Here is a 26621-nt window from a genome sequence, read left to right as displayed (position 1 = left end):
GTTAATTTTTCAATAATTCTGGATATAAAATTTTGTAATCATCACTATAATTAAATTACCAGGAATAATCTTGTCGTTTAAACAATACAAAAAACAAAAAAAAAAAATGATGAAATACTCGTTAATAACTCGAGCAAATAGACTTATAAGGATTTCTTAATCATAATAATGCAACTGCAGTATTTATTAAATATATAAAAATACTGCATTTTGTAATTAGCTAATTTATTTTTTTCTGTATAAATTAGGTATGGTAGAAGACAAAGAGGTGGAAAAAATAATTAAAAAACTTCAGTTAAAGTTCTTGTTATTATACAATAAAGCGATTATTATGAGTACACTCCAAACAACAAGTATATTTAGATATTATTGACTATGTCAATATATATATCTTTCCTACATTGTTGTACGCAGTTGAATCTTGGACTCTCACTTGGACATCATGAGGAACAGTGAGAGATATGGACTGCTGCAACTAATCTTGCAAGAAAAAGTAGAAGGAAAACGAGGACCAGGAAGGCGAAGGATTTCCTGGCTAAAAAATCTACGTACGTGGTTCAACACAACAACCACAAATCTTTTCAGAGCAGCAGTTTGCAAAGTAACAGATTGCCACTACAAGAAAAATAGACTATGAGTTTGGTTTCTGTAATGATATGGTCGTTCTTCTTCTTTAAGTGACGAATGTTCGCGTACCGTGGCGAATGTTGGCGATCATCATGACAATCTTTATCTTTTTCTTCCTGGGCCCCGCTTTCCAAATATTTTTCATTAAGAATGGATTGTAGGAGTTTATACCTGATTTTCGCATAATCTGTCCGAAGTGTTATAACTTTCGAGGTTTGATGGTAGTCAGTACCTCTCGATTCTTCTTCATGCTTCTGAGGACCTCTTCATTTGAGACCTGGCCAGTCCACGGGATAAAGTGTTCTCCGATACAGCCACATCTTATATGCTTTCAATTTTTTGCACATATCTTCGTTCAAGGTCAACGATTCAACACCATAAAAAAGGACAGAGAAGACGTAGCATCACAACATTCTTAGTTTTAAGTCAAGAGAGAGGTTGTAGCTCTGAAGAAGGCCCCCATTCGGTTGAAGGTGAATCTGACTTTTCCGATGCGCGCTCTTATCTCTTGATTGTTGGTCCATTCTTCATTTATTATGGTTCCGAGGTAGTTGTAGTGCGTCCTTCTTTCTAGAGGGGTTTGGTTGACGAAGAGTTGGCCTCCTGTTAACTATTTCTTTTTAATGACCATAAGTTTTGTCTTATTTACGTTTATATTTTTAGCCCAGTCGGGATACCATTTGACCTTGCATTAGGAGCTGCCACAAATTGTATTTTTCTAATCTTTAGGGGAGGTTAATACTAGTATAAATTTAAAATCTCGACTGAATTTGACCGTTGCGTTAGCCGCCATCTTGATTTTAAACGAGAAGCGTTTTTGCTCAATACCTCCGCCATTTTTAACTTTTCGACAAAAAATATACAAACTGAAATTGTTGAAAATGCGATTATCTATAATTTCGTTTGTTATAATTTTTTTCGTGCGGTCCATATTTTCCGAGTTATGGGGAAAACAGTGACAGTTAAAGCATAATTATTAATTTATTGAATTATCCCGTTTATTATTACTTTTACAACAAATTTTAACCTATACAAAAATGAAGAGAATTAAATTTTGTACAATTTTGATCTCTTTCATTTTTTTGATAAAATCAATATTTAAGGTACCTAGTACGTATGCGGTAAAGGCGCGAGCGTAAGACCCGATTGATTTTAAAGCAATTGTTTTTGTTCAATATCTTCCCCATTTTCAACTTTTTGAAAAAAAAGTGTAAGGACTGAAATTGTTGCAATTACGATTTACTACAATTTTTCGAGAGAACCAGTGGCGGGTCTAAGAGGGGGGATGGGAAAATTTCCCCAACTGGGTCCAAAATTAAAAAAAAAAATTGTTGAAATATTAAAATATGTTAGCTGACATGAAACTTAATTATCGACAGACAAATTCAAACAATAGAACCCGCTAGTTAATAAAATTAAGTGAACTTATTGCATATAAGTTATTATTTATATCTTTTATGTACTTAGTTTGGTTGGTGTTTCATTGGAAGTTTCAAAAATTGTATAAAATACACTTAATTCTCTTTATTTTTGTTTATGTACAATTATGTCGTAAAGTTAATAATAAATGCGACAATTCACTAATTATGCTTCCCCTCCGCTTCCACTATTTTCCTCCTTAACTCGGAGAATATCGATCGCATAAAAAAATTGTGGAAAAGAAATTGTAGGAAATTGCGTTTCCAACAATTTTAGTTCCTACCGTTTTTGTCGAAAAGTTGAAAATGGCGGAGATATTAAGCAACAACGGTTCTCCTTTAAAATTAGTATGGCGGCTAATATAACCGCGGAATTCAGTCGAGATTTTAAATTTACACTACTATTGATCTCCCCCAAAGGATAGAATTATAAAATTTGGGGCAGCTCGGAAAAAAGATTCAATTCAGTAATTATGCTCCCCCCACCACTTTTTACTATTTTCCCACTTAATTCAGAAAATATCAACCGCACGAAGAAAATTGTTAAAAAGAAATTGTAGGAAATCATATTTGGAACAATTTAAGTTGAAAATGGCGTAGATATTGAACAAAAACAATTGCTACAAAATCAATCGGGTTTTACGCTAGCGCCATTATCGCGTACATACTACCTTAAATATTAACTTTAGCAAAAAAATGAAAAAAAACTAAAATTGTGTAGAATTCAATTCTCTCTATTTTTGTATAGGAACGTTTTTGTCGTAAAACTAACAATAACGAGATAATTCAATAATTATGTTCTATATATATAACTGTCACTATTTTCCGCTATAACTCGGAAAATATTGATGGCACGAGAAAATTGTAAAAATAGAAATGATAGAAAATTACATTTTTAACAATTTTGGCTGTTGTACTTGTCGAAAAGTTGAAAATGGCGGAGATATTGAGCAAAAACGGTTCTCGTTTAAAATCAAGATGGCGGCTAACGCAATGGCGGAATTCAGTCGAGATTTTAAATTTATACTACTATTGACCCCCCTAAAGATTAAAAAAATAAAATTTGGGGCAGCTCCTAATGCAAGGTTAGGCCTGTTATTCGTCTAACCCGACTGGACTATTAGTCCATAGTGTTGACTGTAATATGTGAATTTGTTCATAAGGACTTGTAGGTCTTCTAGATTGTTTGGATATACTATGGTGTCATATACATGCCTGGTGTTGTTTGGGCATTAATACCAGTTAAGTAGAATACCTTTATCAGTTTCATGCAAAGCTTCCATGAATATGCTTTCAGAGTAGAGATTTAAAATTAGAGGGGACAAAATACAACCTTGATTCCTAGAATTACATTTTTAGATTCCAGTCAAAATTTCTAATTTTTTTTAAATTATCGGTTTTTAATTCCTGCTTGGCATACTGTGCTCGATCAAACGCTTTCTCGTAATCAACCAGACATACGTACCTATACGTCGCAATTGACGTCTCTACATCTCTGGAATAAGACTTGCATTGAGAACAAACTCTCGCTCGTACTAAAAGCATTTATGAATCCGAACTAGATCGGGGAAATTTTACTTTCGCATAGCTTGTAAACTCTCTTATGGATTATCATTAGGAACAATTTTAGATGACTATGGTCATAATTGTGATTATGATGATGATATGGTCGTAAGGAGAGTCATACTATGGAGTTAGATGGAATGTAGAAGATTTTTGAAGATCTCACGGATGGATCACTTTGCGAAATAGTTGAAGAACTGTTAAGAAAATGAAGAAAAAAAAGCCGAAAGTTACTAAAAAACTCCTGGCTTACATGGTTTACACATAAAATGCCTCAAAAACTTTCTAAAGGTATCAGAAAGACCCCAAACCAGCACAGAATTCTACCAACCTAGTTTTATTCTAATCACTCTAGGTAAAGTGGACAAGAGAATCTTTAAGAAGAGACTTGTAGACTTCCTCGAAGAATTCTACATCATCCCAAATTTCTAATTTGCAACGCAATACTCCTTGCGGACAACAGATAAGGGCTGAAAATTATGGTTGATTGCACTATGCAGTACTGCGAGAGGTATATAATGGCTCTGAATACAAAAAAGCAAAAAATTATGATTGACAGAAAGAACAAGATTGAAGACGAAACAATCTTCGTTAAAGGAAAAGCTTTAGGGACAGTACCCACAATAAACTACTTAGGATATAATAAATGAACAAAGGATCCGTAGCCTTGAAATAAAACGACGCATTGAAATATGAAAAAAGTAATTATGCAATGGAAAACTGGGAATAAAAATGAGAACTAGAGACTAGAGTATTGATATGTTACGTATTCTCTGTCCCTGTATATGGAGTTGATGCCTGGACAATTACGGACGCAACTGAAAAAAGACTTGCCAGCTTTGAAATGTGGTGTTATCAACGAATGTGAAAAATTTCATGGACACAATACCTAACAAACACGGAAACATTAAGAAATATGAAAAAGAAATACCTAACAATATCGAGGAACGAAAAATGAGCTACTGTTTGGTCACATACGAAGAAATGAAAAATATGAGTTGATGCGATTGGTTATACAAGGGAAGTGGAAGGAAAAACAGGACCGGGGAGACCGCGACGTACGTCTTAGTTAAAAAATTTAAAGCAGTGCGGTGGAAAAACAACAATAGTACTCTTCAGAACCACTGCAGACAGAGTAAAATGATCTGTGATGATACCCAACCAACGTCCTCAAAGTATGAGACACCGAAGAAGAAGGTTTTAAAGATTTTTTAGTACTTTCTTATCATTCATTATCATCAACCCGTACGCGTCCACTGCTGGACATAGGTCTCCCTCACAACGGCGGATCCAGCAACCTTGCAAGGAGGGGGCAATGAAATAAAAATTTTCTGGTCACTCGCGTACGCAGGATTCTTTTTCGATATGGGCTGTTACTTTATTTTTCTTCATGTACCCATGTCCTTTCAGAACGTTGGTTACTATCATAGCTATCTTAATTTTATTCACTGCCACCCTATATCAACCACGAAATGCTTTTTCGTCCTGGACTGCGTTTGTCTTCTATTTTCACTTGCATAATATTTTGTAGTAACCTATATTTAAAACTTTTCATTACATGTCCAAAATACTCCACTTTTCTCTTCTTGTTGCCTTCTATAATCTCAGTAGTCTTGCTGAGACGTTCTAGTATTGTGGAGTTTCGAATCTTCTTCACCCAAGATACTTTTAAAATTCTTCTATAGAACCACATTTCGAAAGCCTCAAGGCGATTTAGGTAAGTGGATCGATTTTATTCACAGTCCAAGAATCGACACCATACAGTAAGACCGAGAACACGTATTTTGGAGAAGAAATTCTGTTTTATGTTTCATTCCGTTATTCAGTTGTACACAGGACACAAAACTCACTATTTATTTTTAATCGTAATTATCTTTCTTAAAAAAAGGCGACACCAGGCGAAGTCTCAAGGAGGGGGCAATTAACCCCATTGACCCCCCTTGGATCCGCGCCTGCTCCCTCAGCTCTTTCCATCTTTCTCTGTTTTGTGCGGCTTGCATCCAGTTACCGATAACATGCTTCAAATCATCGGCTCATCTGGTTAGCAGGCGTCCTCTGCTCCGTAGTGCTTTTTCTCGCGGCCTCCACTCGACAATACGTTTTGTCCATCGGTTGTATTAAGAGGCGAATAGAGAGCGAGACAATCATTTGTCAAAATGAAAAGGTCCCTATGCAGCCGGGACATAAATCTAAACTTAAGAACGACAATGTTAAGGTGCTATGTTTTCTCCGTTCTGCTGTATGGCATGGAAGCTTGGACACTGAAAAACATAAACATCAAAAACATTGAGGCATTTGAGATATGGTGCTACAGGAGAATGTGGAAAATACCATGGACAGAGGGAGTAGCAAATCAATATGTTTTGCTGAAGATGGGGAAGGAATGTGAAGTCATAAAAACCATACAAACGAAAAAGCTGGAATATCTAGGCCACATAATGAGAGGAGAAAAATATTCCCTGCTAAGACTCATAATCCAAGGAAAAATCTCGGGAAAGAGAAATGTGGGCCGTAGGAGGATCTTCTGGTTGAGAAATTTAAGAGAGTGGTATGGGTGCAGTTCAATACAGTTGTTCAGAGCTGCAGCCAACAAAGTTAAGATTGCTGTGATGGTAGCCAACCTCCGATAGGAGACGGTATTGCAAGAATAAGATCGGTTGTCTGACAATCTGGCGACGTGTCCTGCCCAGTTCCACTTTGGCGACGCGATTTTTTCGACAGCGTGTAGCGTTCCGCTACGTTTACGAGTAGCCACTCCCGACAACCGTAATAATTAACATCGAATAACAAAAAGTTACCTTACGATCGAGGTAGGAAAATGAAAACAGAATTAGTGCTAGCTAACCAACGACTTAAGAAGGTCAAATACAGACAAATATGTGTTGGAGAAAAAACGGCAGATGTCATACATAAAAGAATAGGAGATATTCAATAAATCTATTTTGGAATTGCAATTACAAAGCAAGCTAAATATATCTGTAAAGATATAATATTCCTAAAATGAACGTCTGGTAAGTGATTTTATTTTAAAATTTCTTTTGGAAATTTAGGAAACACATATATCAAAATGAATAATTTTATACCTTAAAAAGTCAAATCTAGCAAAGCTACTTTTAGAAATATATTACTTAAGTAATAATGTAATTTCATTTTGGATAAATGACCTTCCCATTTATGTGGAAGAATATGTTCGGTTATCTTTTGTAACCGGTCTGTCTCACCTTGTATCCAGGAAAAAATTTCTAGATACCTAATGAGAACCTCTCTTTTTAGCCGTACCTAGAGAATTATAAAATAGAACCAAGCTTTTAATATCCCACAAAGACAACTTATATGGAAAATGCACTAAGAATAACATTCCTATTAATTATCTGGAACGTAAATCTTCCCTAAGATGTGTATACTCATAGAGCCGCTTACCGTCTGATAAACCGGCACGTCCATAAGCCAACACTTGGAATTAGAGCTGAAGGAATTTCATCTAGATTGGAACAAAGATAAGTGTACTTAATTAATGTTCTCATTTATAGACCGAATTGTGTTCCGCAATATATTATATATTTATTCTACATTTGTTGTTAAGCATTAGATTATTTTTTAACTTCCCTTATCATATCTTTTACTATCGGTTGTGTCTACACAACAAATAATATTTTGTCAATTTTTCATCTAAATCTCAATGCATGTAAGGGAACATAAGTACTTATAGACCTAGAGCATTGGTCTCTATAGGGTTCATTACATAATAACTTAGGTATTGTGGTAGATAATATACAAGTATATTAATACGGTATTATGAAGAATATCATCTGGTTCTGTTGACTAGCACTCACTATTGTTTTTCTGTCTCTTTATTGTTTGTATCTGAAAGAAACGTAAACTCATAGAAATCATTTAATAGTCGGAAAATTTTACGTTATCTGCTTATATCTTGGCATCCAAAATTTTAACATTACTCATATTCATTATTTATATTATTAATTAAATTTTGCTATTATATATTCATCTTGCAAGCCAATGTTTTACATTATTATACATTATTTATATTTTTAGCTAGAAATTTTACATTATATATATATATATATATACATTAGTTACCAAAATCTTACTTTACATATATCTAGGTATTTTTTTTACACAATAAAAATAAGGTATACCTATTGGGTTTGTATCATTTCACCTGCACCTGATATCTCTCAACTATATGGGTTCATATAATATTTTATTTCAGGATTAAGTTATTTGGATTGTTTATATCTTTCTCCTTATTTCTCTCTCTCTCTTTCTCTCTCTCTCTCTTTCCCCCTCTCTCTCTCTCTCTCTCTATATATATATCTCTCTCTCTCTCTCTATATCTCTCTCTCTATATCTCTCTCTCTATATCTCTCTCTCTATATATCTCACTCTCTATATCTCTCTCTCTCTTTTCTAGTCTCCCACACTGTTCTATCAACGAAGTAAAGGCTCTAAAAGGCATTTACTTCTGGCGCCCATCTTTGGTTTATTGATCATAGGTCAGTTCTTTTCTCTTTAGTATTTCATTACTTTTTAATTTTTCTGGTTTCTTCCATTATCACTATCTCTTTCTCCCCTAAACAACAGCACGAAAATAAGCCGATCTCCACTTCCTGAGCTTTTACGTCTCATCCTCATCCTCATAATTAATTTGTTATCTTCATTCTAATTTTAACTTGTTAAGCCGTTTCTCACTACTCCTTTCTCTTCATCAATCAAATTTTAGTACCAAAAAAAAATATAACCCTACTATAAGGGTTACAAAGTGGCGCCCAACGTGGGGCTGTTGTTTTCATTTAGGTGGTGATTTAGTGTTAGTTACACTACATTCTCTTATTCAATTTGGTTATTGCGAATTATCACTTACAGTTTGTTTGTTGTTTTGGAAAAAAAAAAAAGAAAAAGTTGATAGTAGCAGTGTATCATTTTGTTTTTTTTTGAGAGAGTATACAGGTGTAAGGGAAATTATTTTAGAATTGAGGATATAGCATTAATTGTTGGGTGGTATACGAACATAAGTTAAAAGGTAATATAAATATTTATTGAAGGTGACGTTAATATTTAATAAACTGAATTTTTACATTCTTATACGTTACATATTTTTTGGTATCTTATAATTATTATGATATCCTGTACTGGCACTTGTATCCACACAATTATATATTTTGGGTTATAGGTATATGTTTATTAGGTTCTGATTTCTATCTCAATTTTAGATTACTATATGCGATTAAATTTGCGGGCTTTGTGCCAGCTGTAAAATTTTTTTATTGAGTTTATCTATCTAAACTTCATTGGGGTGTTTAGTCTTGATACCGAAAGTTTCTTTTTTAAAATGTCCACTTTTAAAGTTGATCATTTACTGTTAAAAGAGTTAGATTACGAGCTTAAAATCCGAAGTATTGATGTTACTGAATATCCTACCGTCGAGGCTAAACGCAAAATATTGCGTGGAGCTCTGCGACAGGAGAAGGAAAATAGGAGTTTTCGGCAAATTTCTTCCTCCTGTATTCCCTTTGACAAACATAAGGAGGAGATTGAGGACACACTGAAAGACCTTACCCAGAAAATCGGGATATTCAGGGGTACAATACTGGATCCTACCTTTGCTAGATTGTCGTCTAGAGTAGCTCATTTATCTGAACGAGTAAGTCGCTTAGAGTGTGATACCGATGAACAGGAATTATACCAGAAAACCGTCGCAGTCAAAATCTTGGATATTGAAGGTGACCTCGATGCTCGGGGAAACCCAGCTGCTACCTCCACTCCAAATGCACCCATACACAATGCGTCACCCTTCCCATTTTCTAAATCTGCCCAAGTTCATAAATGGGGTATTTCTTTTTCTGGTACAGGTGATCGTGATACTGTTGTCGCTTTCTTAGAGAAAGTTGAATGTTTGCGAATCTCTAGATGTATTCCAGAGGATGACTTATTTGCAGCCTCCGCTGAGTTGTTTACCGGTCCTGCGTTCACTTGGTTTATGAATAATCGCTCTAACCTTTCTTGCTGGAAAGATCTGGTGCAAAAACTTAAAGCTGATTTCCTACCATATTCCTACCAAGATGATCTTTTGGATGACATTAAAAAGCGGAAACAACTCCAGAATGAACCCGTTACTATGTTTATCAACAACATCCTTGGGTTGTGTAGTCGTCTTGACATTCCTCTCACGGAATCCGAAAAGGTAAGAATCATCATGAAATCTTTGTTACCCTCATATCACTCTCAACTAGCTCTTGTAGAAATCCGTAGTATCGACGAGCTTACGGAAAAATGTAAGCGGTTAGAAGAAACATTTTCTTGGTCTAATCAACCCTCAACTGTAGTTTCGTCTCGTCCTTTCCCGTCTTCTAGTCAGAATTCCTTTTCACGAAATCGATCATGGCAAAATAAAGTACCGAAACACAATGTATCTACCGTTACCTCCACGATCGTATGTTGGAATTGTTATACTCAGGGACATGCCTTCTCTGCATGCCCAAACCCCAGATTGCGTCCCTTTTGTTTTGGGTGTGGCCTTGAAAATACCACTAAACCCAACTGTAGGAATTGTCAGGGAAACGGTCGTTTAGAGGATTGTACCCTGAGCCCTCCTCTGACAGTCTCTCCATCAGGGAATTCCGTAACTTCCATAAACAATACAGGACTCAACACGTCAAGCCCTCCCGTACTTTCTACCAGTCGAAAAGGGAAAGGTATTTCGTCCAAAAGGACAACAACTTCAAACAAGAACCTATCTCAAGATTAAGTTTTCTGAAGCAGACACCCTTTAATGTCGAATCAGATAATGATAGTGTTTCTTTCTCAGTATCTTCATTAAATCTCCCATCTCCTTGTCTCGAACAAGAACTTAACTCTGCGTTAATTCCGTTACCTTTACCTTCTTCTTCCAGAAGAAGTAAGGAAGGAGATACCTGTCTACCTATATCTCAATATTCTGGCAACACCATAGTGATTGATAAAACAACCTTAGATTTAAATTCTCTATTAGTTAGGAAACATAACGATAATCGTCCGTATCTCCCTATCGAAGTATTAGGTCAATCTTGTTTAGCACTTCTGGACAGTGGTTCAAACATATCTTTACTAGGTTCTTTATCTCTTCGTTTAATAGACAACGATAAAGTCAAAGTTAACCCGATTTCTTCTCTTCAAGTATCGACTGCTGATGGCACTATACAACCCATCACGGGAAAATTCGTAACAGAAGTCTCTGTAGCGAATATCCGCAGAAATGTTACTTTTTATGTTATCCCCTCAGTGCAAAATTCAGTTATCCTTGGAATGGACTTTCTTAATGTTTTTAATAGCACACTTAACTGCTCTGATTTTTCTATGTCTATATCTTCATTTAATATTTCGAGCTTGAATGCCGTACAAGATTTTTCTAGTTTATCAAATGAGGAACAAAATCAGTTACAAGAAACTATCTCCAAGTTTAATTCTATCTCCTCTACGGATAAGTTAGGCCGTACTACCTTGCTTTCCCATTCTATTGAAGTGAATAATCCCACACCATTTAGGCAATACCAATATCCGATACCCCAAGCGTGGCAAAAAGATTTAGACCAAGAGATTGATGAAATGCTTAAACTTAATATCATCGAACCGTCTACCTCTTCCTATAGTAGTCCATTATGGCTCACGAAAAAAAAGAATGGATCATTTAGGGTCTGTTTTGATGGACGTAAGTTAAACAGCATCACAGTAAATCGGGATGCTTACCCGATCCCTCGAATTGATATTATTTTGAGCAAACTTCAAAACTCGAAGTTCATATCGTCTATAGATCTTTCAAAAGCTTTTTTACAAATACCTCTTAGTACTGAGAGTAGGAAATATACCGCTTTTGCCGTCAATGGTAAAGGATTGTTTCAATTTGTAACAATGCCTTTTGGGTTAGTATCTGCTCCCCAAACTATGTGTCGTCTCATGGATATAGTAATAGGTCCTCAGTTAGAGCCCTACGTGTTTTATTATCTTGATGATATCTTGGTAGTCACCCCGGATTTTTCTACTCATATCGAAATTTTGAATAAATTATTTGTCCGGTTAAAAGAGGCCAATTTAACGGTTAATCTTGATAAATGTCAATTTTGTCGACCAAGTTTGAAGTTTTTAGGCTATATGGTTGATAACCAGGGTCTTAGGACAGACCCTGAAAAGGTCGCCGCTATAAGAGATTTTCCCATCCCAAAAACTACCACCCAAGTTCGCAGAATTTTAGGCATGTGTGGATATTATCGTCGGTTTGTTCCGTCTTATTCTACCTTACTATCACCCCTTACTGATCTTCTGAAGGATAGGAAAAAAGGCCAAACGATTATTTGGACTCCTGAGGCCGATGAAGCGTTTAGGCGCGTTAAAGATGCACTAACGAGCGCTCCAGTCATGATCTCACCTAATTTTAACGAACATTTTTATCTGATGACCGATTGTTCTAACACCGCTTCTGGTGGCGTGCTATTTCAGGTGAAAGATGGCTCTGAACACCCAATAGCTTATACAAGTAAGAAACTGAATAAGGCGCAGAAAAACTATTCAACTACGGAGAAAGAACTCTTAGCTATTATTCAGGGTTTAGAAGCTTTTCGTTATTATTTAGAGGGTCGTAATTTCACGATAATTACGGACCATAGTTCTTTGGTATGGCTTCACAGCATGAAAAACCCTTCTCAGAGACTTTCCCGATGGATATGTAAACTGACTGCCTATTCGTATAAGATTGTCCATCGAAAGACAGCCGGAGTAGTGGTTGCTGATGCTCTTTCCCGTGTTTTTGATATTAATGTTTTAGATCTATCTTCATTAACTCCTGATGCGTGGTATCAAAATATGGTCGATAAGGTTACTCAAGACCCACAAAGATATCCCGATTTTAAGGTGGAGAACAATGTGCTGTACAAACACATTTTAAGTCCTGTTGAGGTATTATCGAATATGACCGAATGGAAAATAGTTGTACCTACGCCAAACAGGGAAAATATTTTGCGTATGTGTCATGACGAAGTTACTGCTGGCCATTTTGGTTTCTATAAAACTTACCACCGTATTGCTGAGTTATATTATTGGCCTGGCATGCGCAAATCCATTAAAAGGTACATCTCTAAATGCATAGTTTGTGCTACTTGTAAACCAAGTAACTTACCACAAGCTGGTCTTATGGGTTCTTTTAGAAATATTAATTTCCCTTGGCAGATGATTTCTCTCGATTTAATTGGTCCATACCCTCGTAGCTATACAGGAAATACTTATTGTCTCGTAGTAGTGGACTATTTCACCAAATTTCCTTTGGTTTGCCCTCTTCGGAAAGCCACAGTCCCAGCAATTATTAAGTATTTGGAAGAACAAGTATTTTTAGTATTTGGTGTTCCTCAAATTGTCTCCTGTGACAATGGGCCCCAATTTATCTCGAACGCTTTCAAGACTCTTATGTCCAAATATAGGGTGCAGAAGATTTTCTATAATGCTGCATATCACCCTCAAGCGAACCACTCAGAACGTGTAAATCGTAGTATTGTTACCGCTTTAAGGTCTTATACATTTGAGGACCATAGGTCGTGGGATCAATACATTCATTCTGTTGCCCAAGCCATAAGGACTTCCACTCACGAGGTCACTAAATGTTCTCCCGCGTATCTTAACTTTGGTCGAAATGTTCCTCTCTCAGGCGATTATTTTGGTTTAATTTCCGATAATGCAACTACTTTACCACAAGTTTCTGAGAATCTTCATCGACTAGAGGATCTCCAAAACCTGCCCCCTATATTTGCCGATATTCGGAAGAGATTGAAATCTTCTTATTTACGTTCCCAGAAATATTATAATTTAAGGAAAAGACCGTTACGTTTTTATCCTGGAGACCGAGTCCTAAAACGAAATTTTGTGAAATCAAGTAAAAATGATGCCATAGCGGCGAAATTTTGTCAGAAGTATATTCCATGTACGGTTTTAAAAGTCATATCGCCTCTTGTCTATGAACTAAAAGACAATTCGTCCAATAAACGAATTGGTCGTTTTCATGTCAAAGATCTCCTACCTGATAAAACAGTCATGGATTCTGAGTCCTCGACCTCAGAGGATGATTAGGTATTAACTTGCGTTCTGCATTAATTTTTTATCGCAGTCTGCAACTTGCTAGTTTCCTAAAAAAACTCTTATTTTTGCTGTTTGGTAATTATTATTTTTACCTCTGCTCTTGATTTTACCTTTAATAGTTAAGTTGTTCACATATATTATGGACTCAGCGTTTGCACAGGGAATGTCATAACATTTGTCTGGTGTAATAAATGCATTATACAGGGTATTCCATTATTATCACTTCTCAAAATATTAGACTGTTATAGGTAAATTGCTTTTAAATATTGTCTTTTCACTTTTATTAGTAAATTTTGTTGTATATGGGTATATAGGTGTATCTAAGCATAATACGTGGGTTCGAATTCGTTGATCAAATTCCGGACTAGATCGTTAGCGGATTTCGTAATCCATGCTATATTTTGTGATGGATGTACTTTTACCTGGAGTCGCTATGTGGCGAATATGGTCGTTGACCATCTTCGGTTCTGTAGCATAGATTAAGTCTTCATCAAGTTATACAATGGATTTTTTTCTTGTACAAGGCGATAACCCAATACCTTTAATATTAATTTCGTTGATGGTTGTTATATCAATAATTTTGGAAAATACATTCATTAGCTGTTGTTTAGTGACTACTCTAATATTTGATTTTCGTTTTCTTACGCATTGGTCCACTATAGTAGTCCAGTTCGGACCTCTTCTGTCATTGATTTTAGGAACTGATCTATAAATATACGGTTTCAGATGAAATTGTTTGATTTTGGTTCTTAAATTTTAGTTTTACCTTTGAGAAATTGTAGTTAAGAACTTACTTGTGTTGATGCTTATACATGTGTTAGTATAAAAATACACTGATTATCAAACGTTTTGGTATATCGTACACTGAAATCAGCTGTAGCCTTAGGCTATAGATTTATCGGATACAGATATTAAGTTAGGTTATCTTTAGGTTACCTTTCAATGATTATTACCTGTGATTATATTAAGTCAATTCGGGAATGGATTATGAATTATACTGACGGAACCATATTTGGATGGATACGATAATGGCTATCCATTTGTGGAACTGTTTTGTTTGTCCATTTTTTGTTTTGCTGTGCATTCTAAACTACCTGGTTTATATCTGCATTGGATATATAATATATTTAACTTAGCGTATCGTACTTCACTTTATCTTATCTTATCTTACCTAAGAGAGTTATGTTACATCTCTATTTCCTTACCTTAAGTTATCTTTGATACCATGTTTTGAATCGGTTGGAGAATATCCTGGTTACTCTCGGTTGAATATGTCAACAATAAATTTTCTGTTCATCTTTGGATTAACTTAGGTGCTAATATCCAAATCGATAGTGAGTCCGATAGTGAGTAAGGCCAAATTTAATGGTTCTTTATGTAGTTGGGTGGATACTTTGTTTTAGTCAGGAATATTTTTTTCTAGTACCTTTAGTTCACGTTGATCACAATTTGGGGTTACGTGTAATCTAAGCCTTTAATGTGAACGATTTAATAAGTTTAATTGATGTAAGTAATGGTACAACAAGAATAACTATTAGTAAACTTTAAGATACCTAGTATACGGTTCATTCGTAAATAAAGTCTGGATGCAGATCATCAGACTAGTCCTTGTCTACGTTAAGGAAGGAAAAGTTCCTTTCTCGCGATCTCCGTAAACCATACCGGTTCCGGAATCTTGGGAACTTACCTTGATGCACTCTTGTGTTGGATCCACACAAGTGTGTCATACTTTTGTGCCCGCACTCTTCCATGCTCGGAAGCATGAGAAGTGTTGCCTTTTATTTCCCTTGTGTAAATATGTGGTATAATGTGGATGTTTACCCACTTTGAGCCAAATTCAAAATTAATGTTTTAGGTTAGATTAGATTAGTTAGTTGATATACTAATCCTATCTTTAACTTTGTGGAGTGGTTGTGACTGTAACTACAGCTACAACTGCTAGGAGCTACTACTCCTGACCCATATTAAAGTACTAACCCTGCCAAGAATAAACTTCGTTTTGGTTTTTGCCAGAATAATTTTCTGAAGGAAAATTATATCGAGTGGAGGGGGAATGTAGCGTTCCGCTACGTTTACGAGTAGCCACTCCCGACAACCGTAATAATTAACATCGAATAACAAAAAGTTACCTTACGATCGAGGTAGGAAAATGAAAACAGAATTAGTGCTAGCTAACCAACGACTTAAGAAGGTCAAATACAGACAAATATGTGTTGGAGAAAAAACGGCAGATGTCATACATAAAAGAATAGGAGATATTCAATAAATCTATTTTGGAATTGCAATTACAAAGCAAGCTAAATATATCTGTAAAGATATAATATTCCTAAAATGAACGTCTGGTAAGTGATTTTATTTTAAAATTTCTTTTGGAAATTTAGGAAACACATATATCAAAATGAATAATTTTATACCTTAAAAAGTCAAATCTAGCAAAGCTACTTTTAGAAATATATTACTTAAGTAATAATGTAATTTCATTTTGGATAAATGACCTTCCCATTTATGTGGAAGAATATGTTCGGTTATCTTTTGTAACCGGTCTGTCTCACCTTGTATCCAGGAAAAAATTTCTAGATACCTAATGAGAACCTCTCTTTTTAGCCGTACCTAGAGAATTATAAAATAGAACCAAGCTTTTAATATCCCACAAAGACAACTTATATGGAAAATGCACTAAGAATAACATTCCTATTAATTATCTGGAACGTAAATCTTCCCTAAGATGTGTATACTCATAGAGCCGCTTACCGTCTGATAAACCGGCACGTCCATAAGCCAACACTTGGAATTAGAGCTGAAGGAATTTCATCTAGATTGGAACAAAGATAAGTGTACTTAATTAATGTTCTCATTTATAGACCGAATTGTGTTCCGCAATATATTATATATTTATTCTACATTTGTTGTTAAGCATTAGATTATTTTTTAACTTCCCTTATCATATCTTTTACTATCGGTTGTGTCTACACAACAAATAATATTTTGTCAATTTTTCATCTAAATCTCAATGCATGTAAGGGAACATAAGTACTTATAGACCTAGAGCATTGGTCTCTATAGGGTTCATTACATAATAACTTAGGTATTGTGGTAGATAATATACAAGTATATTAATACGGTATTATGAAGAATATCATCTGGTTCTGTTGACTAGCACTCACTATTGTTTTTCTGTCTCTTTATTGTTTGTATCTGAAAGAAACGTAAACTCATAGAAATCATTTAATAGTCGGAAAATTTTACGTTATCTGCTTATATCTTGGCATCCAAAATTTTAACATTACTCATATTCATTATTTATATTATTAATTAAATTTTGCTATTATATATTCATCTTGCAAGCCAATGTTTTACATTATTATACATTATTTATATTTTTAGCTAGAAATTTTACATTATATATATATATATATATACATTAGTTACCAAAATCTTACTTTACATATATCTAGGTATTTTTTTTACACAATAAAAATAAGGTATACCTATTGGGTTTGTATCATTTCACCTGCACCTGATATCTCTCAACTATATGGGTTCATATAATATTTTATTTCAGGATTAAGTTATTTGGATTGTTTATATCTTTCTCCTTATTTCTCTCTCTCTCTTTCTCTCTCTCTCTCTTTCCCCCTCTCTCTCTCTCTCTCTCTATATATATCTCTCTCTCTCTCTCTATATCTCTCTCTCTATATCTCTCTCTCTATATCTCTCTCTCTATATATCTCACTCTCTATATCTCTCTCTCTCTTTTCTAGTCTCCCACACTGTTCTATCAACGAAGTAAAGGCTCTAAAAGGCATTTACTTCTGGCGCCCATCTTTGGTTTATTGATCATAGGTCAGTTCTTTTCTCTTTAGTATTTCATTACTTTTTAATTTTTCTGGTTTCTTCCATTATCACTATCTCTTTCTCCCCTAAACAACAGCACGAAAATAAGCCGATCTCCACTTCCTGAGCTTTTACGTCTCATCCTCATCCTCATAATTAATTTGTTATCTTCATTCTAATTTTAACTTGTTAAGCCGTTTCTCACTACTCCTTTCTCTTCATCAATCAAATTTTAGTACCAAAAAAAAATATAACCCTACTATAAGGGTTACAAGCGTCTGTTGTTTTTGTTCTACGGCGTATTTCTTCGTTTGGGATTCGGTCTCTCAGGGAGACACCCAACATCTGGCGCTCCATAGCCCTCTGAGTTACGCGAATCTTGTTCACTACCTTTTTTGTTAGTGTTAATGTTTCGGCTCCATAAGTGAGTACAGGCAACACACACTGAGCAAAGATTTTCCTTTTGAGGCGGCATATGGGGAAGTTCGATTTAAATACATAGTTCAGTTTACCAAACGCTGCCCAGGCTACTCCTATGCGACGTGGGAGCTCGCACGTCTAGTTATCTCTTCCCAACCGAATTTCATGTCCCAATTACTTATAAGATGCAGTCTGCTCAATATCCATTCCATCAACAACAATATTACGATTTAGCACCAGATTAGTCATTATTTGCGTCTTGTTGACGTTAATCTTTAGTCCTACCTCTAAGGAAGCGTGATATAATTTGTTCAACATTATTATTGCATCATCCATACGATCGGCTATAAGGACGATGTCATCTGAAAATCTCAAATGACTGAGCTTCTCTTCATTTATGTTGATACCATATTCGTTTAGATCTGCCTTCTTAAAAGTGTGTTCTAAATAGGTTGTGAATAGCTTTGGTAAGATGGTGTCTCCCTGCCGTACTCCTCGCTGTATACAGAATGTATTTGTTTGTTGTTCAAACAGTCTTACACTAGCAGTTGCCTTTTGGTAGATATATTTTATCATGTTAATGTAGCGATGGTCTATTCGGCATTCTGTCAATGCTTTTAACATTTTCTGCTAGCTTATGGTATCGAATGCTTTCTCGTAGTCCACGAATATTAGTGCCAATCGTTTGTTGTATTCCGCAGACTTCTATATTAGGTTTTTTATTACCAATAAGTGGTCGTTAGTGCTTTATCCAGATCTAAATCCAGCTTGTTCTCTAGGCTGATAAAAGTCTAACTACAGTTTTTTTTGAAAATTTTTGTGAAAAGTTTATATACCCTATTCCACGAACATACGACTGTGTTGGATTATCTCTACAACGAATATTTTATTGTGCAAAATATGAAGAACGAAAGTAAATTGCAAATCACATTGTTGTTTATTGGAATAATTATTAGAGCCATTTACTTTCGTACTTCTTATGTTGTAAAAACATTCGTTATCGCGGTAATCCAAAACAGCCGTATATTCGTGGAATGAACCATATATTATGTGTGATAGCAAACTGATAGGACGGTAGTTTTTTAGATCTGTTATTTCACCCTTCTTGTATAGTAAAACAATGACTGCATTGTTCCATTGAGAAGGAGTTTTTCCTTGGTAAATACATTCGGTGAAAAGTTTGGCCAAAGCCTGGATAATTTTATAAGCCTTTCTTAACATTAAGGAAGATAAAAAAGAAATACCCAACAATATGGAGAAAAGAAAAATGAGCTACTTGGGGGAAAGTGAAAGGAAAAACAGGACCGGAGAGACGACGCTCGTCCTAGTTAAAAAATTTAAAGCAGTGCAGTGGAAAAACAACAATACAACTCTTCAGAACCACTGCAGACAGAATAAAATGAGTCGTGATGATCCCCAACGTCCTTAAAGTATGAGGCACACGAAGAAGAAGGTTTTAAATATTTTTTTCTTCAAACGTCAAATAATGACATTACTTATCTAACTTGATCCTGTCAAAGTTTGATGTCTCCGCCGGCAGCAGTTTTTTTTCCCATTTCTTTACGGTGGAGGGAAAAATGTTGTCATGGCAACAATATGAAACATGTCACAAAGCAACAATACAAATGTCATTAATAACAATTAAACATCATTTTTATTTATAGTAATATTAAAAGTACAATTAGTTAATGAGGCATTTTCAAAATTGAAACCGTGCAAAAATGTTTCCGACTCTTGATACGCATTGGTAATTGTTGATGATACTGATGGTCGAGCACAACTTTCAGCAATCATTCCCGATGTTGGCGAATCATGAGGGTTTAAAATTTTTTGAGCATTATCGTTCTTATTTCTTATTGAATCCTCTATATATCCTTCGGCAACCGTGCTTGATTTCCAGCCCCCATGTCGTTTGAGGCATTCTAGATTTCCGCCTCCATCAATTAAAAGTGTTGCTGAAGTTCGTCGTAAAGAGTGACCCGTGTATGCGCTTGCATCGTTTAAATTTAAATAACTAGCTACTTTTTGGGCTACTGCTCTGATCGAATGTATTCCCATGACGCTTCGGTAACACTTTCCATTTTGGTACTTGATAAAAAATCGGTTTTCTGTGAAATTTTCAGGCCGCAGTGATGCATACTTTTTATACAGTTTAATGTAGTTTTGACCAATTATCGTAAAAGATCTAATTTGTCGTGTTTTACTGTCTGGGATTTTGATAATTATTACATTTTCTTTATCCTCAATGTCCACAGTCTTCATTTTTACCATTTCGTCGCATCGACAGGCGCCGGTAACCCCAATTAACAAAACAATCTGAAATATTTTTATAATTTAGTAGAGTATACTACATGCTTTGCAATATAATTTTTTTTACCTTTAATCCTAAATACAACTTATCTGGCGCTTCAAACAAAAATTTATCAAACTCGTCTTTAGTGAAAACTTTAGACTTCTTTGCAGTATATCCTTCGCTTGTCTTTTTCAGAAAGACACGTAACTTTAAAAATTTGCTTATATCCACATTTTTTCTAATAACTAACTCGGATTTTATCATAGAGTATCGTGACCACATTGTAGAAGATAACGTTCAAACAACTGTAACCAGGGAGACGCAAATCCCACCGACGACGACTTAATTATTTTAATTTCTAACATCTAGACGACTTTGATAGTTGTCACAGTTAATTTCGAGTAAAAATATCGTATGAATTATACTATTTATGGTTGAAAATTGCTACGTTTGAAGAAAAAATAGTACACTTTATTCGGCAAAGAAGCGACTTTTCTTGACTTGCCCTCTATTACACGCCTCACTTCGTTCGGCGCGTAATATCGGGCGCGTCAAGAAAAGTCATGCTTCTCCGCCTCATAAAGTAATATACTATTTAGTCCTTTCCCAACTTTTTCGTCTTCTGCCCCTCTTTGTTTGCTTAATATTATTTCTACTGTTTTTATTTGATAACAAACTAAAAATGTCTTGGGATGGAACAAAACTTTAGTAAATTTACATATTTTAATTAAAATTCATATATTCACAACCTATAAAAATTTAGAAAAACCTTTACACATTGTTTGAAATGAATTAAACAGTAAAAAAAGCAGCAAATTCATTACAATGTATCTCGCACGCCTATGTTAATAATATCAATATTATATCTATATGAAACTCTGAATCATGAACTTTGATTCTTACAAATAACTGTCTTATCCAGTAGATAAAGAATCTACTAAAAGCCGGGTATCTCCTCCAACAAAAACACTCTGTATGTTTGTGTCCTCTGGAACAAGTCATATTTGTTTATACTATTAATCCCTTTGTTAACGGTGAAAGTGTGAGGAACAATAACAAAGGTGAGTGATACGATATAAACAATAACTGTTTTTTTGATTATTATTTTTGATAATTTTAGAATTTTTTATTTGATTGGTCTTAAATTTCGTTGTACTCATCATTTTTAAAAAATTTTCTTGTGCTTTTAAAAGAAATTTTTTGTTATAAACAGTGTCCTAAGTTTGCATTATTATTGGTCAAAATAGTTGAAAATGAACGAAGAAACAACTTTCTTCTTCTTGTAGCTCCTTCTCCTATCGGAGATTGGCTATCATCATAGCCATCCGTACCTTGTTGGCGGCTGCTCTGAAAAGATCTACTGAGCTGCAACTATACCACTCCCCTAGGTTTCTCAGCCAGGAAATTCTTTTTCTACGTATGGATATTTTACCCTTAATTTTACTTTGCATTATGAGCTTTAATATCTCATATTTGGCACCTCTGGTAATGTGGTCTAAATATTCCAGCTTTCTTGTTTTGATGTTCTTTATTACCTAGCAATCCTTTTGTAGCCTTAACACTTCTGCATTTGTAACTCGTTGGATCCATGGTATTTTCAAAATCGTTCTATAGCGCTACATCTCAAATGCTTCCAACTTCTTTATATTGTCTACTTTTGGTATCCAGCTTTCCATTCCATACAACAAAGCCGAGAACACATAGCTTTTTAAGGCTCTTATCCTCAGCTCCAGAGAAAGGTCTTGATTCTTCTTTTTTAAGTGCCATCTCCGCGGCGGAGGTCATTTTGGTTACCTCAATCAAGGATTGGGAACAAGGGAAGCTTTGTTCTCAATGTTAACATTACTTCAACGATCATGGGAAGTACAGAAACCAATTTACGTCTGCTTTATAGATTTTGAGAAGGCGTTTGATAGAGTTCAACATGATAGGTTGTTTGAATATCTAGAAATGATTGGAATATGTGATAAAGATTTGAGACTTTTACAACATCTATATTATAATCAAGAAGCTTCTATTCTGGTAGACGGCAAAGAAACAGACAAAATTTGCATTCAAAGAGGTGTCAGACAGGGTTGTGTGTTATCCCCAACTTTGTTTAACGTATACTCAGAAATAATTTTTAATGAAGCCTTGGAAGGACAATGTGGTGTTCGAATCGGGGGAGAAACTATTAACAACATCAGATATGCAGACGACACCGCAATCATGGCTGAAAATATCGAAGATCTTCAATTCCTTATAGATCGAGTCACTAGAGAATGCTCCAATAACGGACTTAACATAAATGCAACAAAGACAAAGTTACTTGTGGTTAGTAAACAAGACGTCGGCCCTATGCAACTAATTGTCAGTGATGAATCAATAACAAAAGTTAACCATTTTAATCGCGGAGTACCTAATTTACAAAAGAAAATGAGGACAGCCGTTGACCGTTGTTCATTACGTTCAAACGTGCTGACGCGAACCTGCTGCAAAGCGCGTCGAAGGTAGGGAGGTAGGGAAATAGTGTTGAATATTCCTACGTTCGACTCGCTTTGCAGCAGGTTCGCGCCAGCACGAGTCCACAGCTTGAACGCAGTGAACAACGATCACCAGCTGTTTCCATTTTCTTTTATAAATTACTCCGCGATTCAAAAAGATATTCCGGTGTGCATCATTTTACGATTTGACAGACAAAAAACAAATTAAAAATAAAAGTTGACAATACTTTAATCGCGTTTTCCTCAAAACTGCTTTTTTCAAAGTCTGTACACAGTGTAACTCAAAAACTACTTGACCGACCCACCTAGAATTTTGCATGTATTTTCTTTAGACATTTCTTGAGGTAACGCTGTCGATATATTTTTTGTTTCATGCTTATTTTTTGTTTAACAATAATAAATATGTTGATTTTCACACTTCTTGCAAAAAAAAAATCGTTGTCTTGACTTCTGAGTGATATCAACAATTCAAAAGTCGATTAAACTAAAAACAGCTTTTTTAAATAAATAAAATCTTTTTGGATTTTTTGTTTACCATGATTCAATGATGAATTCTGATGTCCACCGCAAAATTCATTATATTTTGAGGTGTCTTTAAAAATTTGCCACCCTTGGCTTATTTTTCAATATTTTTCCTTGAATTTTTTCTTGAATACTCTATGAGTTGTACTGAATATGCCTATTTAATTTAAAAATAAAATAATTCTACCATACTTTAAAAAACATGTGCTTGAAATATTGATTTCAACCACTACGCCCCCCCCCCCCTTACTTAAGGATAGCTATGACACGATTTTGATAGGCAACCCATGTTAGAAATATTTGTCTACGTATGAAATTTAATAAAAAAAATGTTTCATCCGGAAAGCGTATGGGTGCAGGTCAACTTATATTCGGATCGGATCTTAGACTATTAGGTTTGTTCTAGCATCAGTTTCAAACGGTTTGAAACCATCAGCGAATAGTCGACCAGCGCGAGTAGAGCGGATAGCACTGGTGACTGTATTACGTTTTCTCACTGACCAACTGTTTGCTGACGGTTTCTGACTAGTTTGACTGTTTGCTAGAACAAACCTATTAAAATTTGTAAGGCCTGTAATATTGCCTTTCTATGCATGATGGTGACTCACCATTGGTGACCACGTACTTTAATTTATTTTTACAAGTCAATTATTTTTCGAGCGAAGCCTTTATTCTGATAAGGGTCTAAATACAAAACATTTACGTAATATATGTTTTTATCATGTACTTGCAAAAACAGCTTTTGCTGATAGAACAAGCAACAGCACAGAAAGTTGATGAATATTGAATATGAAACCTATTTTGTAATTATTTTCGTCTATTTTATCGTTTTTAAGTTCAAATTTATTGACCCAGAATCGTTTACTTCGGTATAAAAGATAAAGTATATTGTTTTATCTTACTAATAAATTATCTAATGCATATTAAGATACTCAAAAATAAAATGAATCACGACATTGTTTTCCCTTAACTATACATTATGCTATATATTGCTTATTAATGCTATTGATGCTGTGTTGTCAATTTGATTTTGTACTTTTAATATAAGCTGATTGACGTCAATTGGTACTACCCCTAGACGTCCTATAATATGCTCATTCTTGATTTGATCCTTTTCAGTCACTTCACTCATCCATCTAAGCATTTTCATTTCGGCTACATGCGTTTGTTGTTCCTCTTTCTTTTTAACTGACCAAGATTCAATTCTTATGGATGTTTTATAGAATTTTCCTTTTAATTTCATTGGAATATTGTGTCAAACAACACACCACTCGCTTCCTTTCACTTCATCCATCCAACCAACCATAATTCCCTATTAGGTACACTAGATACTTAGATAGGTATATTAGATACTTAAAATTATTACTTTTCACATTATTTCACCATTAAAAGATATAATTTTATTTGTTTATTTGTACTAACTTCATCTTTAAATGAACATTCCAAATACTCTATTTTTTCCTACTAAGTTTCAAACAATTTCGTCAAGAGCTTGTCTCCACTGTTTCAGTTTTTAATTTACGGTGCTTTCATTATTTCCTACTAACACCTCATCATCAGCATAAATAAAGCAGCACTAGGAAATGGTACCCTGCTGTTTCGCTGTGCTATTGATTCAGCACTAATCGGAAAAAATAGGTACTAAGCAGCGAGACTTGGTTTTATCATGAAATTTATAAGTCTCTCCTAGTTGTTACTCCCTCATAGATATCTCCCACAATCTGTACATATTCACTGGGACTCCTTTCTTATTGAGTGACCATCACAGAGTCTGTCGAGGAACCCTATCCTAATATGCTTTCTCAAGATCAATGAATACCATATGAGCTTTTGTGTCTTTATTGCTCTATTTCTCCATCAACTATCTTATAATGAAAAGTGCATTTATTGTTATTGATCTGCCTGCCAGAGCATAAAGCCAAACTGATTATCGGATATTTCGATTTCTTCACGTATGCGTCTATCAATTATTACTCTCTCCCATATTTTCATGGTGGGACTAAGTAGTTGTATGGTCCCATAATTTGTACATTGTTGTATATCTCGCTTGTTTTTGTAAACAGGTACTAACATACTGCTTCTCCAATAGTCTGACATTTAGGAATATTATCTAATCTAACTGCTTTTTTTATTTTTGCTCACTTGAAGCACTTCCTTGTTTGTTATTTTGGTGACCATTGCTTTTATTGCCTCCTTTAACTCATCTAGTTTTCTGTGAAATTTTCCATTCAATAAACAACTGTCAAAGTACTTTTTCCATCTCTTTTTGATATTCTTTTCGTGAATTGGTATTTGATTAATTTTATCCCGAATACATCTAACCTATTACTGTTTATATAATTTTCCCTTTTCTACTTCTTTCCTGACATTATTCCAAATATTTCAATAGCAATACCTCTAATGGTACTAGCCATCGTCCTCTTCAAATTGTATTAGAATTTCCTTTCATGTTCCAACAAATTTTCCCTGCTATTCATGCCCCAAATAGATCTTCTTACTCATGTTTTAACATCAATGTTTTGATTTTTTTTGGTCTTCTCCGGTATTTAGCAACTTATGTTGTTGCCTTATTGTCTCACTAACTGTTACCTTGCAGTCCCCACCGTCATATAAGGACTCCAATCACTCATCTTCATCTTCTTTTACCATAAAAACCATAAAAACACACGTATTACTAGGTTAGGTGATGCACAACGAGGTATTTATCATCAAAACGATATCTGCCAGTTATATTGAACTTATTTTTATAAGCTATAACTATCATTTATTCAAAAATCAATTTTCTTATAGATGGCATCGCCCTTTTCCCTGAACCAGGGCCCCTTGGACGAGGAAACCCAAGCCCTCGCCAAGGAAGAACTACGAGAGACTCCAGAAATGATGAAAACGGGAATAGAGAAGTTGAGAGAATACCTGAACAATGACGAATCACTTAATTTTAAAGATACCGATGAGTACCTGACCATTTTCCTTAGGCCTTGCAAATGGGACCCCAAAGGCGCATACGATCTGGTAAGTTTACTTTTGTTTATTTGTTCAGCTCAACAATCCTTTAGGACTTGGAAGTTACTACACCAAAGCGTATAATATGAACTATAAAACTTTAAGAACAAATTACAAAATTACAAGTTATTATATTCTATTTTTTCAGGTCAAATAGTTCTTGGTTGCAGTTCTTTATTACTTATTTCCATCATTTCCAGTTTTTTTGCTTTTTTCTTCATTCTTCCAATCTTTACGATTTTTAAATCTTCTTGAAAGATATTAGTTTATCCTACACTGTTATATTTGAGTCTGTTGTACTCCCCCAGGGTTGGCGGAAGTGGTTTTAGTAAGTTGGTTAAT

The 26621-nt window shown here is 34.9% G+C and overlaps 1 protein-coding gene across 4 annotated transcripts in view; it reads left to right on the top strand.

Annotated features, from left to right (window-relative positions):
• The window catches only part of LOC114324306 (clavesin-1), an 84720-nt gene that overhangs the window by 25691 nt on the left and 32408 nt on the right, over positions 1 to 26621 (top strand). The window contains exons 1-2 of one of the 4 annotated variants that reach the window (XM_050646272.1): positions 2768 to 6619; positions 6882 to 11161. In XM_050646272.1, the coding sequence (XP_050502229.1) occupies positions 8959 to 10374 (1416 nt within the window). In that variant the 5' untranslated portion in view covers positions 2768 to 6619; positions 6882 to 8958 and the 3' untranslated portion in view covers positions 10375 to 11161. Of the gene's footprint in view, positions 1 to 2767; positions 6620 to 6881; positions 11162 to 21180; positions 21333 to 26066; positions 26289 to 26621 lie in introns of those variants that run through there. The other 3 variants (XM_028272118.2, XM_050646274.1, XM_050646273.1) reach the window with 3 other exon arrangements.

This window comes from Diabrotica virgifera, chromosome 3 (genome assembly GCF_917563875.1).
Source record: "Diabrotica virgifera virgifera chromosome 3, PGI_DIABVI_V3a".
NCBI lineage: Eukaryota > Metazoa > Arthropoda > Insecta > Coleoptera > Chrysomelidae > Diabrotica > Diabrotica virgifera.
This window is presented reverse-complemented; position numbering and strand designations above follow the sequence as displayed.